The sequence below is a fragment of the Artemia sp. Qi Xiang Cuo genome, chromosome 3, assembly GCF_049724085.1.
Source record: "Artemia sp. Qi Xiang Cuo chromosome 3, ASM4972408v1, whole genome shotgun sequence".
Classification (NCBI taxonomy): Eukaryota; Metazoa; Arthropoda; class Branchiopoda; order Anostraca; family Artemiidae; genus Artemia; species Artemia sp. Qi Xiang Cuo.
The window spans coordinates 12,997,970-13,012,014 of NC_142796.1; the positions used below are offsets into that span (position 1 = coordinate 12,997,970).

The window sequence follows — 14,045 nt, forward strand, 5'->3', positions numbered from 1 at the left end:
AACATGAAATGCGGATACAAAAAAATTATTGTACTCAATTACTTAATATAAATAGAAACACACGAAAAAGACTGAAAATAAACTTATAATAAGATAAAGAGTGACAAAAAACCTCACAAGAAATAAAAATAATAGAAACACACAAAAAAGACAGATAATAAACTTATAATAAGTCTACAGAGGGACAAAACACCTCACAAGAAATAAAAATAATAGATCTGTTGAACAGAAAAACATTTCATAGTGTAGCCAAAATAATCTCTTCACATGAATATCATTATTAATCAAAGCAGCAAGTAAATCTTAACCCACTATTAAAACGAAGACTCCTTACACTAGAACCATCATTTGCTCCCTTTTTGTTTAATACGCGTAAGATGAACCAAACCCGAATCACGCATGTCCTTTCCCTTGGATAATAGATTATTCCGTAGGAAATTTAGCTTTGGTGGGAGATCAGTGCAAATGCGAATTCCACTACCCTTCAACTTATTCACCTCACTGAGAATCGCCTGAATGCTATGATCTGTGTCTAGCGATATAAAAACAGGGGTCGGTCGAACACTAGTTTTCCTACTAGTGATGTCTGGACTGATATTTCTCTCAAGGCGATAACACTTGGTAAGAGAAATGTCCTCGGTAACTTGCAATTTGTCAGAAAAAAGAGACTTTACGTTGCTAGTCACTGATTGGATATGCTTTTCAGCAGGCAGACCATGAACAATCAAATTCAACTTTCTTTCTCTCACTTCAATGTCCAGAAGCTTACTCTCCAAATCGTTATTCCGCAATTTTTCTTGCTCTAGATCATTTCGAAGCTTTTTAGATTCCTCTCGTAGATTCGCATTTGCAGCTGATATTTGCCTAACTTCATCTTGAAGGGTAATTATTGAGACAGAAAAACTTCTCTGCTCTGCTAATATTTTATCCAGCAACGCCTGAAGCCGTTTCATTCCTTCATCAAATTTTGCTTGAGTGACAGCCATAATGAATGCTATAATCCGCACGTACAAGTCTACACTTGCATAAAAGTACGCAATGGCAAAGTCCAAAACAATATCAAATTTAATCCTTTTAACTTGAAAAAGTAATCCGATTATAGGAGTTCACTCTTCAATAGCTAGATACTGACTGACACAACTTCATGAACATCCATAATTTCATTAAAAAGAACATAACATTAACATGGTATCCATAGCTTCATGAACATAACTTCATGAACATAAACATACACAACGGCTTCGCCATGGTACAGCTTATCATATTCTCAGAGCCAATTGAAGAGCCACAGGTCCCCAAGGGGTTATGCCATTCTTTATGACTGAAGGATCTTTCTTCTGGTTTCTTGGTCGACATTCCTAGTTTTCAAGCGGTTGTGGTTTAATATCAGACTCTAATAGCAGTCACGGATGTCCTTTTTGGATACTCGTCCTGCAGGAACATTAGTGATAAATCTTTGATTGGTGCCAGATAAAGCCTAGAAACATCATGTCACTCGAAGTCACGGATGTTCTTTTTTGATACTCGTCCCGCAGGAACATTAATGACAAATCTTTGATTAGTGCCAGATAAAGCCTCGAAACGTCACGTCACTCGAAGTCATGGATGTCCTTTTTGATACTCGTCCTGCAGGAACATTAGTGACAAATCTTTGATTAGTGCCAGATAAAGCCTCGAAGCGTCACGTCACTCGAAGTCATGGATGTCCTTTTTGATACTCGTCCTGCAGGAACACTAGTGGTAAATCTTTGATTGGTGCCAGATAAAACCTCGAAACCTTGAAGCTTCTTTTTCCTCTCCTTGCCAATACGCGAGCGCATGATAGATGGGTAACTAAGAATAAATTGTTTTTTGCAAGTTATAGCTCAGCATCAACGGTAAGATTAGCTTTCAATTAAAAATGAGGATTCAATTTTAACAAAGGTTGAATTTCCTTACTTTTTGAGCAAACACGCTCAGCGATATTACTCCACCTGTAGGAGAATTGTAGAATATATATATATATATATATATATATATATATATATATATATATATATATATATATATATATATATATATATATATATATATATATATATATATATATATATATATATATATATATATATATATATATATATATATATATATATATATATATATATAAATTCCGTATATTTTTAGAGGACTAAGAGGACCCTCAAATTTAATGGCGGGTGAGAATTTAATCCAACAATCACTTGTTTCATTCAAATCATCTCAGAGGGGATCGGAAACATCGGACATAAATGTCACATAGAAACCTATCGGAATTGACATTGCTGCTGCTGTTTGCGTCTGCACCAGCTATCCAAGAATCAAATTCAGAGTTGTAATCAAGCTAGCGAACTAACAACTGTTTCTTACCACCAGTTTTCATGCTTTCGAGTTTTTAGTATTTTTTTGGGTAGCTTAATATACTACCCAAAGATCGACACCGCTTTGTAGATTATTTGGTTTTATTTTTGCTCATTTTTTGTTTAATGGAGTTCTTTACTTTTCTTTGAAAAACTTATTTTGTGGAAAAAGTTTTTTTATTAATACATAGAAAGGGTCTTCTTCTTTTGGTTTTATTGTTGGGTATACGGTTTGTTTTTTTATATTGTCCTGTGGACTTTTATCTGTATTTTTTATTCTGCACTGAAGACGGTCGAGCGGACTCGACCGATCTTGAGATCGACCGAACCAAGGTCGAGGTTTCGAGTGAAATATTCACACATTTTTCTTCTATTTTTCACTTGCCGTTTTCTCCTCGTTCTCTCTTCTTTACAATTTTTTCCTTCGTTTTTCTAAACACCACAAAAAACCCAGCCGCGCTTGACGCAAAATGCCTCATACACCGCGCATGCAGCAAAAAGGCCGCGTTATTAATTATACATTCAATTCATTCGTTAAAATACAAACAGCGAAACTCAAGACATGGAGTTGGCTAGAAAACCATTTCTCTATGATTGTATCGATAGCTCAGTTGAGATTTTTCAACGAAGTCGAAGAACTGTCTTAGTGTGCACAAACTGCACAAATTTGCGTTTGCGCCCAAAAAAGGACGAATGAAATCTAACATAAAACGCAAAACCAGCAGTTTTTGTGTGAAAACATAGATATGTGAGCCTAGTGTGATAGCCTATATACCGCAAGAAATCTCACCTTAACTTCAGGCTTAGCCAGTTTCTTAGCACTTTGTAGCATCTGAGTGAAATATTCAAACACTTTCTGTTCTTGTAATTTGTCGACCAGAAACTGGAAGTTTTCCTACAAAGAAAATATTTTGCAAGTGATGAACAATTAAACATTAGGAAAATATTAATACTATTAATTAGTTATAAATAATTAAGTTCTTTTCCAGTTCTTACAGCATTGAAAATAAAAATACAATTACAGTGAAATAAATTCTTGAACTAACGCATGTTTCAAAAACTAATATCATTATGTATAAAATATTAAATTTGATGTTGCTTATAATTTCCAAGGTTGTTAAAGACACAAGTAGTTTTAATTAAAGCGCCAATGACACAGTAGGTTTTAGACTTTTATAGTGAGAGAAGGAGGTCATACCCAAATTCTTGTTTGTAGTACTTTTTGTTCGTTTCAAGCTTGATTTGCAAATTCAATTTAAGTTTCACTCGTTTTAAGATTTATTTATTAATTTAAATTAATATCTATTGTATGCTTGTTTGCATTGATTGTTTATTTAATTTTTGTTCGTTTTAAGTGTCATTTATACTTCAATAGGAAAATATTTTTTTTCGTTTTAAACTTGATTTTCATATTCAATCTAAGCATTACTCGGTTTAAGATCTATTTACTCATTTATATTATTACTTGTTGTATGTTTTTGCTATGATTTTTTATTTTATTTCTGTTCGTTTTGGGTTTCATTTATTCTTTAGTAGTAATTTCTGGTCGTTTTGAGTTTGAATTTTAGAAGGTATTTGTATCTTTGAGCTTAAGTTTAAAATGTCCTTTACTTTTCTTTGAAAATCTTATTTTCGGAAAGTTTTTTTAAATTAATTTTTGTTCGTTTTCTATTGAAAAAAGATTCAAGTTTTTAAAAATTACTTATTTCAACATAAAACTTTAAAATCAAAGATCAAACGTTAATAAGATTAACAAAACTGATACCACAGTAGAAAAATAAAGATAAAAAATGGGGTTTATGTCAACCTCGGAGTTTTTATTATCTGATGTTGGAACTATTTTTAACAAAATTGCTATCTCAAAATTTTTATCGGATGGGTTTGGGGGAAAAGGGCGTGTGGGGACTAATTAAGCTTCGGTCTCTGTTGACTCTTTAAAAGTGAACTAGAACTTTCTGTTTTCAATCAAATGAGCCCTCTCTGAAATTTATATGAGTATCCCTTCTATAAGAACCATACATGCCGTATTCCCACAGTATAACTTATAACACCTCTCCCTGGGCCCAGGGGGGTTGTGTCGGTCATGGAGTTTTAATATCTGATAGCTGAACTATTTTTAAGAAAATGGTCACCTCAAATTTTTATCGGATGGGTTTACCCATCCGTCTGAAACGAAATAAAGTTTGGCGTGAATGTTTTTCATTGACTACTTTTTCAATATTTTCTGAACAGAATGCCATAGGTCAATGCTCTACATTTGTATTGATTCATTGACTTTAAATAACGTATTTCTTTCAAATATTTCTTTCAATATAATTCGTTTCATAACTAATTAATTAATTAGTTATGAAACGAATTATATTACACATATTATGTTTGTAAAACATGTGTCGACCCCGGATTTTTTGTTATCTGATCCTTGATTTATTTTTAACAAAATGGCTACCTAAAAATTTTTATTTGATGTATTTGGGGGGAAAAGGCGTGAGGGAGGGGCTAGTTGCACTTCGATCACTTTTGACTCTTAAAAACTGAACTAGAACTTCCAATTTCCAATCAAATGAGCACTCTCTGAAGTTTATACGAGAATTCCTTCCAAAACAGCTGTATATGCCCCCGGGTATAACTTATGATTAATTAGTATACATAATTATAATAACTAATGATTAATTAGTTATAAAACGAATTATATTACAAATATTATGTTTGTACAACATGTGTCGACCCCGAAGTTTTCGTTATCTGACCTTTGAACTTTTTTTTAAACAAAATGGCTACCTCAAAATTTTGGCGTGGGGGGGGGCTATCTGCCCTCGGATCTCTTTTGACTATTAAAAGTGAGCTCGAACTTTAAATATCCAATCAAATGAGCTCTCTCTGAAGTTTGTACGAGCATTCCTTTCATAAGAACCATATATGCCCCAGGGCATAACTTACAACGCCTGCCCCTGAGCCCTGGGGGGTTGTGACGACACCTGAGTTTTTGTTACCTGACTTTGGAGCAATTTTTAAGTTAATGGCTATCTCAAAATTTTATTGGATGAATTTTGGGGAAAAAGAGGCGTGGGGGGGGGGCTAGTCGCCCTCCCATCTCTTTTAACTCTATAAAAATTAACTAGAACTTTCAATTTCCAATCAAATGAGCCATCTCTGAATTTTTTACTAGCTTCCCTTCAATAAGAACCCTCTATTCCTCCAGGGCATAACTTACAACGTCTGCCCTCGGGCCCTGGGAGGCTGTGTCGACCCCAGAATTTTCATTATACGATATTTGAACTATTTTTAGAAAAATGGATACCTCAAAATTCTTATTGGATGGGTTTGAGGAAAAAAGGGCGTAGAGGGGGGGGGGGGCTAGGTGCCCTCAAATCTCTTTTGACTCTTAAAAAGTGAACTATAACTTTCTGTTTCCAATCAAATGACCCCTCTTTAAAGTTTATACGAGAATCCTTTCAATAGGACCCATATATGCCCCCAGGGCATAACTTACAACGCCTGCCCCCGGGCCCTGGTGGTTTGTGTCAACATTGGAATTTTTGTTATATGATCTTTGATCTATTTTTAACAAAATAGGTATCTTTAAATTTTTATTGGATTTATTTGAGAAAAAAGGGCTTGGGGTTGGGGGGAAGCTGGTTACCCTTCGTTATCTTTTGACGCTTAAAAAGTGAACTAGAACTCTCAATTTCCAATCAAGTGAGCCCTCTCTGAAGTTTATACGAGCATTCCTTCCATAAGAACCATATATACCCCCAGGGCATAACTTATAATCCTTGCCCCTCAAGACTGTGTTGGGGGAGTGTCCTGCTCAAACATATAATTTCCAGAACTTTCAACTACGTTGAACAAAATGGCTATATCAAAATTTTGATTGTATGTGTTTGGGGAAACGGTGAGCGCGGAAGGGGTGTCAGTTGCCTTAGAATCACTTTCGACTATTAAAAAGGGAACTAGTCTTTTAAATTTCCAATGAGCCCATTCTGAAATTTCTACGACAACGTTGTCTATACAAAACCTTATATGCCCCCAGGGCATAACTTACAACCCTTGCCCTGAGTGCTGTGGGGGAGTTGACATCCTCAAAGACCTAATTTCAAGAACTTAAAACTACGTTTAATAGAATGGCTATCTCAAAATTTTGATTGGATGTTTTTGGGGAAAAGGTGGGCATGAGAGGGGGGTTGGTTGCCCTCAAATCACTTTCGACTATTAAAAAGGTCACTAGCCCTTTGAATTTCCAATCGGATGAGCCTTTTTTGAAGTTTCTACGACAAACGCCGTCTATAAAAACCTTACATACCCCCAGGGCGTAACTTAAAACCCTTGCCCTGAGGGTTGTTGGGGAGTCTCCTCCTCAAAAACATATTTTCTATCTGGAAATCAACTACGGTGAACAAAATGGCTATCTCAAAATTTCGATTGGATATGTTTGGGGGAATGATGGGCGTGGGGGGGGCTAGTTGCCCTCCAATCACTTTCGACTATTAAAAAGGGCGCTAGAACTTTGAATTTCCATTTGAATGAGTGCTTTTTGAAGTTTCTACAACAACACCTTCTATAAAAAAAACCTAACTCGCCCCCAGGGAATAAATTAAAACCCTTTCCCCGATGGTTGTGGGGGAGTGTCCTCCTCAAAAACATATTTTCTATCTGGAAATCAACTACGCTGAACAAAATGGCTACATCAAAATTTTTATTGGATGTGTTTGGGGAAATGACGGGTGTGGAGGGGGGGGCTAGTTGCCCTCCAATCCCTTTCGACTATTAAAAAGGGCACTAGCCCTTTGAATTTCCAATTGATTGAGCATGCTTTGAAGTTTCTACGATAACACCTTCTATAAAAAACCTTATATGCCCCCAGGGCATAACTTAAAACCCTTGCCCTGATGGTTGTGGGGGAGTGTCCTCCTCAAAAACGTATTTTCTATCTGGAAATCAAGTACGCTGAACAAAATTGATATCTCACAATTTTGTTTGAATGTGTTTGGGGTAATGATGGCCGTGGGGGGGGGGCTAGTTGCCCTCCAATCACTTTCGACTATTAAAAAGAAACTAGAACTCTCGATTTCCAATCGAATGAGCCCCCTTTGAAGTTTCTACGACGACCCCTTCCATATGAAGTGCCTCTGGGAAAAAAATATAATAATAATAAATAATAATAAAACATTGGAGCCATATGGCCTTTACTACAGGCAACGCTACAGCGTTGCCTCTGATCCATGTGATGAGCCTTAAAGATGATTTCCCCCTTCTCATCTGAATATACGTGTGCGAATAATTATATTGGAATAGAAACTTAGATCACCATTTCTTTGATTTTAAGAAATTACACACACAAAAATCTTTTGGATTTATTTGCAACGACTTCCAACCATAGCCTCTGGTTTGAAACCCCATATTACACTTAGCACCTGAAAGACTTCCTATTGTTTCTTCAGCTTCTGAAGAACAGATTCTATATTTTGAGTATTCGTCTTCACCTACTCGAGGAAAATAGGCACTAGACTAATTAAAATTCATTCTCACTAAAAATGATGATCCCGAGTTTATACTCTAATCAAATCAAACAATGATAGTCAACACCAGTGTACATAGCCAAAGATTTACAGGATTATAAGTCAAAGAATTTTTTAAGGGTAAACTATCTGATTGTTCAAAGGAAGTATACCACGACCTTAGAGCTGAATTATTCAAAATGAAGAAAATATTCCGTAACTATTATAGTTACGGAACTAAATAAGGCCGCAACTATTCCGTAAGAATCCACATTTTGGAGATTTTCTTCCATTCAGTATGATTTTTTCCGGTCGTTCGAATGGTCTATATGGAGGCTCAATACGCCTTCTGTTGCTTAGCAACAGATAGTTCAATTTAGTCCTAAGCGGCACTTTTTTCGAGAGCGGAATTATCCAAAATGAAGAAAATACGCAACAGCGGCGGAACTATTCCGTAAAAATCCCAATTTGAGATCTTATTCCATTCAGTATAATTTTCCGCTTCGTTCGAATGGTCTATATGGAGAATCAATACACCCTCTGTTGTTTAGCAACAAATAGTTCAATTTAATCCTAAGCGGATTAAATTCAACCTGTACCAGTCATGGATTTTTACGCCATTAATTGAGTAAAAAAAAAAAAAAATTAAACTGATATACTTTTATTAATTGGACCATGAAGCGTTCGAAGAGGGGCATTCAAAACCTTTTATCACTTTTTCCTCGGAACGAGCTTGTGAGTAGGTAGATCGCCTAAGCAATAACAAAAGGAAAGAATAAACGTTGAACAGGGTTCTTGGACCCAAAAATCCAGACAATCTAAATGATTTTTGGGGGAGATGGCAGGAAAACGGCGCTAAATGAAGCTGCAGGGATAAGAAACTAGCACAATCGAAATAATTCTGGGGCAGATTACAAAGACAATGACAACTAAATGAAGCTGCATGGATGGACAAGAAACTAGCAGCATAAATTTTGTTTTATAAAATAAAAAAAAAAACTTGCTTTATATTGCTTGGCACAAAAATTCGACAAACATTCGGCATACTACAGTTGTGTTTCATTAAATAAATTGCTAGCGTTTTTATAAGTCAGAGAAATATTACTTAAGATTGGCAAAATTTACCTTACAGTTGCTAAAACTAAATGATTTTTGGCGCTGATGCTGGACAACCACTTAAGATTAGGCCCTCATTCAAGCATGTCTGTTTTAGTTCAAATAAGGAAGGTAACCCTTCCTTATTTTCTCTTCTTTTGCAATTTATTTAGTAAATTTTGGCTTTCTTCTCTCCTAGTTTTCTTCTCTGATTGTTCATGCTTATTTTTATTATCTTAGAACTCTCTTTCTAATACATATTAAAGGCTCAGAGACTCCATCAAAACCATTCTCTATTGTTTAATCAGCAGCTGGTAAAGATGGTGGGAGCAATGAAGATGTTAAAAGTAGAATAGCCAAGGCTCAGGGTGTTTTTTCACAGTTAAAAAAAGTATGGAAAAATAGGAAGATAAATCTGCAAATCAAGATTAGAATATTAGAAGCTACAGTGATGATAGTGGTCAAGCATGGACGCTCCGAAAAGCGGATGAAGATTTGTTAGATGTTTTCCAGAGAAATTGCTTAAGGATTGTTCTGGGTACCCGGCTGACTGACCGTATTTCAAACATTATGCTATACGAAAAATGTGGTTCAATACCGCTCTCTAGGGTTATAATGAAAGAAAGGTTGAGTTGGCTAGGGCACGTTGTGCGTATGAAGGATGACAGATTGCTGAAGATTATTCTTTTCGGCCAACCGTCTAGGGCTAAACGGAAAGCAGGTCGTCTCCGTCTGGGGTGGGAGGACGTCATAAAGAAAGATTTAAAGGAAATGGGAACTTCGTGGGCGGGTGTAAAAAGGGAGGCTTTGAATAGAATGGGGTGGAAGAGGAACGTGCGTAGCTGTGTTGGCCTCAGGCGGCTTGGTGCTGCAGTGAGTTGTTAGTAGTAGTAGCAGTAGTAGTAGAGGCCAGTCAGACAACAGGCATAAAAATGAAAATATATCATACAGCCTTTGGTGTAGGTTGGAGATAAATTCCTTTCACCTTCCTCTCCCCAGCCCCAAACTCAAATTTCCCCCCCCCAATATATTACCTCGGTCCCCCAGTCGTAAAACTAAAGAATGCATACTTTCCAAAATCGTAAGGTAGATCCATTCTCCTGCAGAGGTATTTATGTTAATAAATACCTGCTAATAAAGCAAAAACTAAAAAAAAAACATCTAAAAAGTTAAAAAAAAAAAAAAAAATATTGTACCCTATGTAAAAAAAAAATAAAACAATGAAAAGGATAAAAGTCATGTCACAATGAAAAATGAAGTCAAAATTAAATGGACAACACTTTTGTGTTGTTTCTGGCTGAATCACTGAATGCTGCTACAGAAGAAACTTTTAGAATTACTCAAACATTTAAAAAATTGATAGCACTCTTGTGGAACTAATTTTGTGTGGAGCAGGAAAAAAATTGTACCCATCCCCTCAGCAAAGAATTGGGAAAACTAGTTTCTTTTGGTTATTAAACTTGAAAGTTCTACGCGGAAAAACTAACGAAAATGTAATAATGCCCTATAAACTTCTTAATTTTGAAACGACCGAAAGAAAAATGTTAAAAAATCATGGTTTTCAGGTATGAATAGACACAAGAAAGATGTTAACTATTTGTAAGATACTCATTAAGATGGATCTTAAAAGTTATCGTAAAATAACGAACCTAGGATGGAATGTAATGTAAACTTCAAATGAATGATTAATGAAAATACAGGTATTCGTTAAGATGGATCTTAACGTTATCGTAAAATAGCGATCCTAAGATGGAATGTAACTTAAACCTGAGACGAATGATTAATGGAAATACAGATATTTGTTAAGATGGATTTTAACTTTATCGTAAAATAACGATCCTAAGATGGAATGTAACGTAGACCTCGAATAAATGATAAATGGAAATAAAGATATTCGTTAAGATGGATCTTAACCTTATCGTAAAATAACAATCCTATGATGAATCGAAACGTAACTTAAAATGAATGGAAATACCTGCACTTTTCGGAGACTTCTATCAGTGCATGGCAGAAGACTAATACAATAAGCCAAATCCCTCCACTGTCTTTCCATTCGAGCAACACTCAGTCTATACAGCAGCTTTTCAACCAATGAATCACTCTGCCTTTCTTTTTGAATTAGCCCTATAATGAAACTTAAAACAGTCTGAAAATCATCTTCAGGAACGCCAGCATCCGGATCTGACATACGTGATATGATGTCTGGCATCACATTGTAAAGGGAATTTCCCTTTTGAGCCAACTCAGTGAAGAAGAGCTTGCTTAAGCCAGATATTTTAGAATCAGTATCAATTATACACATTGCCATATCAGAGATTTGCCCTTTTACTTTGACCATGTCATTAAGTATTAGATGAGTCAGAACTGTTAATGTAGTTTTCCGTACGTAATTTGAGTTATCGCGAAGTCGTGCGTAGATACGTGGCGTCCATGGTTCAATCAGGTTGGGGAAGCGAAAACTCATATCTCCCAAGGCGATAATTATATTGCCGCGAATTGTAGGTTCTGTTGTACGCTCAAGTATAGTAAATAGAAGTTGCAAGTGAAGGTCGCAAAATTTGGATGAAACTAGCATACACTTGGCTAGGCTTAAGGTTGCAGATGTGCGCAAATCTGTATCAGAATATTTCCCAGGATTTAAACAAACTTGAACCAATAATGCCATTCCTTTACCAAGGATGGAGTCCCCAAGTACAACTTCATTCTCACAAACAGCTCTTATGAACTCTGCTTCAGCATCATCGGCCACAGCTCCCATTATTTCATCTTCATCTTCCTAAATAAAATAGAAGTTGAAAAGAAGAAAGTCACAATGAATATGAGGCATTCTTAAATAAAAAAAACTAAATCGGAATCAAGTGAAATGTTAGAAACTATCTTCGTCCTCATTAAAACTAAATCCCTATTTTAGTCCCATTTTTGCCCACCTCATCCAAAACCTTGGTATTTAAGAAATTTTTTGAGACATTTTTTAATAATAATATATGGACCAAAAGACGAAAAAAGGAGGCTTTGAGATATTGCCAACCAAATTCCTTATCTAAACATCAGCGAGTCTAAGCGTAAACCAGCGTCTAGTAAAAAAAAATGTCTTGATGCAACCTATGCAAACTACTGCAAAATACTTGAGGTTCAAAAGAACCTTTTCCTCATACATTTTAGTCCCATTTTTGCCCACCTCATCCAAAACTTTGATATTTAAGAAATTTTTGAGACATTTTTTAAATAATAATATATGGACCAAAAGACAAAAAACGAGGCTTTGAGATATTTCTTACCAAATTCCTTCTCTAAACATCAGCAATTCTAAGCGTAAACCTGCGTTTAGTAAAATAAAATTAATGCCCTTTCTAACCAAAATTACAGCAAGTGGGGCAGGAATTTCAAAAGAACCTTTTTCCTCATGCATTTTAGTCCCATTTTTGTCCATCTCACTTAAAGCTTGAATATCTAAGCCATTTTGAAGACTTCAAAAGAAGAAGGGTTAGAGACATTTACTAACAAATTCTTTCTCTAATTATCAGCGAGTCTAAGAGTAACGTGCTTCTAGTAAAACTCAAGATTGTAACTAGACTCAAGATTGTAACTTCTATTCAAGATTGTAACAAGAGGGATAGATTTCAAGTCCCTTTTTCCCAAAAATGATCTTTATTTTTAATCCCATCTCTATCAATTTGTTCTAATAATCTATCGGTAGAATGCAATAACATTAATCCATACATACGAGAAGATATTGACATAATGTATGTATTAATTATCACACGTCAACTCCCCCACTAAATAAGGCTTATGCCTGTTCTATCAATAATCACCAACTCTGTCTTAAAATGAGAAATAGAACATTTGGGAGATCCAGATAGATTATACTATAAGGTTCAGTGGCATTTAAGATAGCTCGACTAGGAAGGGTAGTGGATTCAGTTTTAGAAAACAGCAGTTGACGCTACATCCAACCCCTAACTTTGAGGTTGTGAGGGTATCCGATCGATGCTACATGTCACCCTTGCATCCTTATTTTTAGATAATCTTGAGCTTTTCTAAGAGTGGCGTGAGAACCCCTGTAGAAATTGTGCATCTATAATTGGAAATATGCCTATGCTAATGGAAGAACGTAATGATGGCTAATTGAAATGGAAACCAAAAGCGAAAATTGCATCTACATTTCTTCTCCCGCTGCATAAGCCTCAACCATAAAACCGATTCTTAGAGCCTCCTCCTAAAGCCAATTGCCACCTCCTAGAGGAGGTGACAAAGGTTCTTCTTCTTCTTTAATTTCTCTTTCTTAATATTCTCGTTTAATCCCTTTTCTCACATTTTCTCTTTCTTTCCAATAATGAAGATAAGATAAGATTATTGAAAAAACACACCAACTTACTAAACTCCTTGAATTCGCATTTTATGTAACTAAAAAAACAAACAACAAAGAATTCAGAAAAAAACTAATCTAGAGCAAAGTATATTCGCTAATAACATATATGCACCCTATAGCCAAAGAAAAATTAAAAGGAAAAGAACCGAAAAGAGTAAAAATGAAGGTAAAACATGGCAGACAATATAAATTTGGGGAAAAGGTAAGGGGGAAAGTGGCTAATTATAGGGAATGTCAACAAAAGGTGCCAAGCTTTCCCGATTATATTCTGTGACAAACTTTTGAGAGAGAGAGAAGGGGACAGAGGGAGAGAGAGAGGGGGGAGGGAGGGAGGGAGAGAATGTAAAAGGTATAATAAAACCACACAGACCCTAATCTGCCTCGAAGACATCCATTCCGTGGAAAAAAAAACTTAAGAAAAGTCAATAACAATAAAAAAAATGAATATAAGCATATAAATAAACAAAAATCGCAGTCAGACCAAAAATTGTTTCACCATATTTTTAAATGGGCCAAACAAGCGATATCTTCAAGTTAACTCAAGTAGGACAAAACAAACAATATGAGACGTAGTCAAAAGGGTTAAAACTTGATGTGACACATTGATAGGAATTTGAACAATATTTGAATTTTGACGACGATGAGTAAATTAGACAGGAACAAAAATTAGAGCACATGGAGCGCAGTGGAACACATCCAAAGTGCTCT

The 14,045-nt window shown here is 35.6% G+C and overlaps 1 protein-coding gene across 5 annotated transcripts in view; it reads right to left on the minus strand.

Moving 5' to 3' along the window:
* Window positions 1–14,045, minus strand: part of Cap-D2 (CAP-D2 condensin subunit) — a 215,665-nt gene that overhangs the window by 37,037 nt on the left and 164,583 nt on the right. For all 5 annotated transcript variants that reach the window (XM_089108481.1, XM_089108484.1, XM_089108483.1 and 2 more), the window contains exons 15-16: window positions 10,944–11,744; window positions 3,169–3,273 (exon numbers count right to left, since the gene is read on the minus strand). In XM_089108481.1, coding sequence (XP_088964607.1) covers window positions 3,169–3,273; window positions 10,944–11,744 — 906 coding nt within the window. The remainder of the gene's footprint in view (window positions 1–3,168; window positions 3,274–10,943; window positions 11,745–14,045) is intronic.